The sequence below is a fragment of the Cyprinus carpio genome, chromosome B18 (genome assembly GCF_018340385.1).
Source record: "Cyprinus carpio isolate SPL01 chromosome B18, ASM1834038v1, whole genome shotgun sequence".
In the NCBI taxonomy this organism is placed as follows: domain Eukaryota; kingdom Metazoa; phylum Chordata; class Actinopteri; order Cypriniformes; family Cyprinidae; genus Cyprinus; species Cyprinus carpio.
This window is the reverse complement of record NC_056614.1, coordinates 24,931,629-24,938,562: the sequence shown is the minus strand read 5'-3', so window position 1 is coordinate 24,938,562 and position 6,934 is coordinate 24,931,629. Positions and strand designations below refer to the sequence as shown.

The 6,934-nt window shown below is 37.4% G+C and overlaps 1 protein-coding gene across 5 annotated transcripts in view; it reads right to left on the bottom strand.

The window, feature by feature from the left end:
* The window catches only part of LOC109060092 (CUGBP Elav-like family member 4), an 88,958-nt gene that overhangs the window by 28,305 nt on the left and 53,719 nt on the right, over nt 1–6,934 (bottom strand). For 2 of the 5 annotated variants that reach the window (XM_042744552.1, XM_042744553.1), the window contains exon 4: nt 152–280. In XM_042744552.1, coding sequence (XP_042600486.1) covers nt 152–280 — 129 coding nt within the window. The remainder of the gene's footprint in view (nt 1–151; nt 281–6,934) is intronic. The other 3 variants (XM_042744554.1, XM_042744555.1, XM_042744556.1) reach the window with 2 other exon arrangements.

Below are 6,934 nucleotides of genomic sequence, written 5' to 3'. Positions count from 1 at the left end.
TTTGTTTCCACAGCAATGCATCATACTATGGTGTTTATCCAGCGAGTTACGTCGTTGTAGGGGAAACGCAGCCCGAATAGTCGTGTGTTTGAGGAACAGAGGCGTAATGAGGGTCGATGACGGTGTGTCAGAGAGTTGTGTCGGTGCTGACCCTTACTGGCCCCATCAGGCCCCCGCAGCACGGTGCACTCCTCTATCTGTCCGAACGAACCGAACAGACGCCGCACATCTTCTTCACCCTGCTGCTTCCCCAGCATGCCCACAAACAGCTTCCGGTCTTCTGACAGAGAGAGAGAGAGAGACAGAGAAACGCATTACCTCACATTCACTCATATTTTATATTACATCGTATTTTTCAACAAAGATTGTAGAAATACAAAGACGGTTCAATCCTATACTTATGAATGGGAGAAAGTGCAACATGCAATATGGCGGGATAGTCCCGCCTTCTAAATTAAATAGCCAATCACTGATTGGTAAAGTCATTGCATCACAGCAGTGGACATTAGAAGCCCCGGTTCCAATAGAAACAAAAATCTGAAATGAACTGCTCCTTGAATGTTGCTGCTTATGCTCAAATTGCGTTTAAAATGTTTATTTTTCAAGCTAGACCAGCCAATGCACACAAACTTATGTATTGCAATTATGATTGGCTGGTCTAGCTTGAAAAATAAACATTTTAAACGCAATTTGAGCATAAGAAACAACATTCAAGGGGCAGTTCATTTCAGATTTTGTTGCTTGATATTAATATGTAATTTAATTTCAGATTTCAGGATTTCCCCATTCAATTAGATAGGACTTGGTCTTGTTTGAGTTACCCGGAGGCGTTGCAAATGTGGCCGCCGAGAGACTTTCCTTGAAAGATACTTGGTTTGCACTCTATCTGTGATATGCTACTTTATGCTATGTTCACACCTGATACATGCATGTGTGTGTATTTATTTATATGTACATAATAAATATACACAGCACACACGCATATATTATGTAAACAAATACTTTTATTTTGGATGCAATTAATCGTGATTAATTGTTTGTCAGCACTTATTATAAGATATGTCAATGCAAGTTTCTTTCAGTTAAAAAAGCCCAGCCATAATTTTATTCTGGAACTAAACTTAAACCAGGATTACCTTTCATATAAGTTTACAGTAAAATGCTGATAAATGGCAGATATTTTAAGCATATTCACGTTTTTTTATTTTACACATTTTTATAGAAAAACTAGACCTAATATTTTAAGTAAAATACATACTCCTTAAGAAAATACATCTTGATTTAAAAATGCATAAGCATTTGTTCTGGAAAAGAAAAACAAAAGGCAAAAGACAAAAATACAAGTAATACATCTTTTTTTTTTTTTTCAATTAGTTGAGAAGGAAAAAGCTAATGCTCCACAAGACAAAATGCCAAAAATGTAAACCTTTTAAATGGTTACAGTAAGTTCTTTCACCATATTTGTACTTGAGAAGCAAAATGACTTGTGTCCTGTTTTTGGAAAAATGTATCAAAATTAGATGATTTTATGCTTTAAAAAAGGTCCATGGGGTCAGAAAAATAAACTACATTCAAAGGGCCTTTTGCAGGTACTTGTTTTAAACATAAACTCACCTAATTTTAATACTTTTTCATTAAAATAATATCTTAAGTCAATTTGCTTCTCAAGTAAATGCATCTTGCTTTAAGCATTTGTTCTGGAAAAAGACAAAACGCAAAATAAGACAAAAATACTGAGTGATAAAATCTTGTTTGGCATTGAAGAAACTTATACAAGCTTTTAGAAATGCTGATGAATTTGTGATTTCAGAAAAGCAATCGTATCCATCAAACTCTCCTTCAGAGCCTCTTTCGTGTGCAACTTCTAATGTTCCATTTCTGTATCATACGAGTCTGTTTTACTGTTCTTTCTGCTGCTTAATTGAACGTTCGTACAGAAAAGGCACTTCAGCTCTGTGTTAATATCACAATCCTTTTATGCCAATGAAAGAGCTGGAGAGCGAGTAATCAATATGTCATGCCCTGTTAACTGCATTTTATGGTTTTGTCAGATCTTTTTTAGACTGAACTGAGTGAAAAAATTGCTGAAGACGTCAAAAAGTTCAGAGGAAGAGAAAGTTCAAAAGTATAAAGCACAATGTGAACATGAGAAATCACGGTTGGATTCTCGGTTTTAAGTTTTTGAAATGCTCTACACAAGCACATTATTGACTGCTTTTCCTGTGATGTGAGCTTCATTTGTTCATCTCAACACACACCAGTATCCCCTCATTCATCAGTTCTCCCTCAGCACTTCATCTCTTCTGCCTTACAGCTTGTATTCCCTCCACATCCAGTCTTACATAAGCTGCTTTAATGGGGCTTTGCGCTGGGGTGACCCCAGACTCATCATCTGTCTTCTGTACTGTACCGGAGCTTTACATTATGCATACAAGCCCTCAGAGAGCTGCGGGACACGACGCTCATCCTGAGAGCAAGAGACCATCACACTCACTCCACACAAGACAGCTGAGATACGGCTGAGATATAGCTGAGATTTAACTGAGATATAGCTGAGATTTAACTGGAATATAGCTGAGATACGGCTGAGATATAACTGAGATATAGCTGAGATATAGCTGAGAAATAGCTGAGATATAGCTGAGATACAACCGAGACATGGCTGAGATAAATCTGAGATATAGCTAAGATATGTCCAACATACAGCTGAGATATAACTGAGATATAGCTGAGATACGGCTGAGATATAGCTGAGATATAGCTGAAATGTAGCTAAGATATGGCCAACATACAGCTGAGTTATAACTGAGATATAGCTGAGATACGGCTGAGATATGGCTGAGATACAACCGAGACACGGCTGTGATATAGCTGAGATAAATCTGAGATATAGCTAAGATATGTCCAACATACAGCTGAAATATAAATGAGATATAGCTGAGATTCAGCCGAGATATTACTGAGATATAGATGAGATACCTCCAAGATATAGCTGAGATAAGGCTGAGATATAGCTGAGATAAATCTGAAATGTAGCTAAGATATGGCCAACATACAGCTGAGATATTACTGAGATATAGCTGAGATACGGCTGAGATATGGCTGAGATATAGCTGAGATAGGGCTAAGATATAGCTGAGATACAGCCAACATACAGCTGAGATATAACTGAGATATAGCTGAGATACGGCCGAGATATTACTGAGATATGACTGAGATGTAGCTGAGATACGGCAGAGATATGGCTAAGATATAGCTGAGATACAGCCAACATACAGCTGAGATATAACCGAGATATAGATGAGATATGGCCGAGATATAACTGAGATATAGCTGAGATATGGCTGAAATATAGCTGAGACATGGCCAACATACAGCTGAGATATAACTGAGATACAGCCGAGATATAACTGCGATATAGCTGAGATACAGCTGATATATAACTGAGATACGGCTGAGATATAGCTGAGATACGGCCGAGATATAACTGAGATATAGCTGAGATATAACTGAGATATAGCTGAGATACAGACAAGATATAACTGAGATATAGCTGAGATACGGCTGAGATATAGCTGAGATACGGCCAACATACTACTGAGATATAACTAAGATATAGCTGAGATACGGCTGAGATACAACTGAGATATAGCTAAGAAACGGCTGAGATATAGCTGAGATACGGCCGAGATATAACTGAGATATAGCTGAGATATAACTGAGATATAGCTGAGATACAGACGAGATATAACTGAGATATAACTGAAATACGGTCGAGATATAACTGAGATATAACTGAGATACGGTCGAGATATAGCTGAGATACAACTGAGATACGGCCAACATACAGCTGAGATATAAATGAGGATGTGATATAGCTGAGAAATGGATGAGATTTAGCTGAAATATAGCTGAGTTATTGCATTTGTGTTGAATTAGATTTATATTTCAAAAAATGCTATTCTTTTGAACTTTCTATTCATCTGTGAATCCTGAAAAATTAAATATACTATGGTTTCCACAAAATATTGGGATGTTTTCAACATTGATAATAATCAGAAATGTTTCTTGAGCAGCAAATCAGCATATTAGAGTGACTTCTGGAGATCATGTGACACTGAAGACTGGAGTAATGAAATTCAGATTTGATCACAGAAATAAATAAAATTTTAAAACATATTCACACAGAAGACATTTCTTTTAAATTGTAATAATATGTAACTGTTTTAACTGTATTTTGAACAAATAAATGCAGCCTTGGTGAGCAGAAGAGACTGTACATATACTGTATGAATAAAGATAGATAAAGCAGCCAGTTAGATGTGTGTCACTTCAGTGGGCAAATGGGTCAGTAATCAGTCTTACCAGTGTAAAATTCACTAGTGTTACTGTCATCCCTAAAAGAGTCTGATGCAGCATGTAGAAATACATAAATACAAAAAATACAAACATGTACATCCATCTTGCTCACATATTATTATGGCACAGTTTGTGCTGAATTAAAAAAAAAAAAAAATGTAGAAAAAAAATATTATTTTTTAAGTATATTAAATAAGTAGATGTGTTTGGTAATCTCAAGGTCCCCAAAATCACCTCAGATGCATAAACACTCTACAACAACATCAGATCTGACAAAAAAAGAAAAAAAAAAACATGCATGTATATGAGCGCTGTTACTCTTTACATTTGCAAAGATCTTAGCCAGTCACAACAGACATTTATATAGCGAAGTCTTAAAGGTACTGTATATAGCCTGTGTGATTGTAATGATCTGAAAATTACTGTAAAAAAAAAACTACTATGACTGCAATGATGCACAAACATTATAAGTGGACCTCAAGGGAAAAATAAAACACTATAAAAGTTAATACAGCATCAGCTCACTGCAAAAAAAAGATTTTCTGCCTTAGTATTTTTGTATTGTTTTCTAGTATAAATATCTACAAATTCATGAATCAGGATACATTTGCTTATGATATTATGTCTTGGTGTTTTTTTTTGTTGGCCTTTTTTTTTTTTTTCAGTGCTGTGTTACATCATGAATGAATATTATAATCTGTTCACTGTCTGTCTCTCATTATGTGTCTGTATCTCTCTGTGCTCTCGATCGGGGACCGGGGCTCCGCACACACCAGGGGCCAGTCGTGCACCCCATGTCATCTTTACAAGCCTAATTAACTAGCCATAAGCGCAATAACGACCATTTCCGACATGTTAGTCTACGCTGAGAAAAATGAAATTAGCCACAGAGGATGCTGGAAGTTCCTGGAGCGTTCCTCAGGGATGGATGGGAGAGAAATTGAATTTACAGTCCGTTGTCTTTTCATTCCCGGACCTATGAGCTATATATTCACCATCTCAGCATCTGTGGCACTCGTACTCACGTACAGGAGATGGATCACTATTAATAAACGTTCACACCTGACCTGAGCTGCACTTTAGAGACGCTCGACTGCAAAGTGCAGCGTAATAACCCGGCCGCTCATAGAGCTCTATTCTCGATAGGCTTCTCAGCTCGCCACGACTACATGACGTCGTTGATCACACACATCACACCACACACACGCCCAATCATCTCCGTTCTGTCTCTACACCACACACACCACACACCACACACATTCACTCACACACACACACCACAACCCACACACCACACACCCACACACACACACACACACACACCCCACACACACACACTCCACACACACACACACACACACACACACACACAACCACACACACACACACACACACACACACACACAACACACACACACACACACACACATATTCACACACCACACACCTGCACACGCACCACACACCACACACACACACACACAGTCACACACTCCAGACACACACACACACACAGACACACACACATCACACACTCACACACAACACAACACACCACACACACACACACACACACACACAGTCACACACGACACACACACATCCAGTCACTCACACACACACACACACAACACACACCCACAGACCACACCACACTCACACACCAGTCACACACACACGCACATCACACACACACACTCATTTCTCCGACAACATATTCACACCTCACAGCCACCACAATTTCACACATATACGCTGTTTATAATATGTGCTATAAGAAAATTAATGATTTTATAATGCGTTTGGGCAATAATTTGTGTTTTAATAAATTTTTATGTATATATATATGTATATACTATGTGCAATATATATATATATATTATATATATATATATATATATATATATATACTGTACTTAGGGCTGTTGGATCATCATTGTACCCACAAGCACAAAAAGTTGCGCCTAAAAAATGTGATTGATTTCTGATACAAAGATGAAACCAAATAGGACAAACAAACAAAACATGGCACAATAATTATTTATCTCAGTTATTTTGTTTTCATAATCATTGCATTATCTTGTTTTCATAATCAGTCTCATATTAACATTTAAGACTTGTGGCTCTACTTTGAAAATATTTTAATGTTGATTCCGTTGTAACAGTACCACAACAGAATGGAAACAGAACAAAACAACTTTCATAAAATCCTCTCAATATCAAAAAGTCACTGTGATTGGTTGATCATGGTGGTCAGTAGATAATGAATGCAAATGATGTTCATAACTGATGTGAAAATTGGTCTGAATACATCAAACTGTTTAAAATAAATTATTTATTACAAACAAACAAATCATTCACTCATCATTAGGTTTGGACATCATTAGGTTTGGTCACTTAACATGGAGTGAAATCTGAAAGTTTGTCCGGTCGCGTCAAACAGCAGTCATCTAGACCGAGTCAAACATTCACTTCATTCACTCGTGTCTCATCAGTGTCCATCTCTCTGCATGTGCCGTGTCTTTCTTCAGAGCAAATGGTCTCGAAAATAAGAAGCTGTCAGTGACCATGTCTA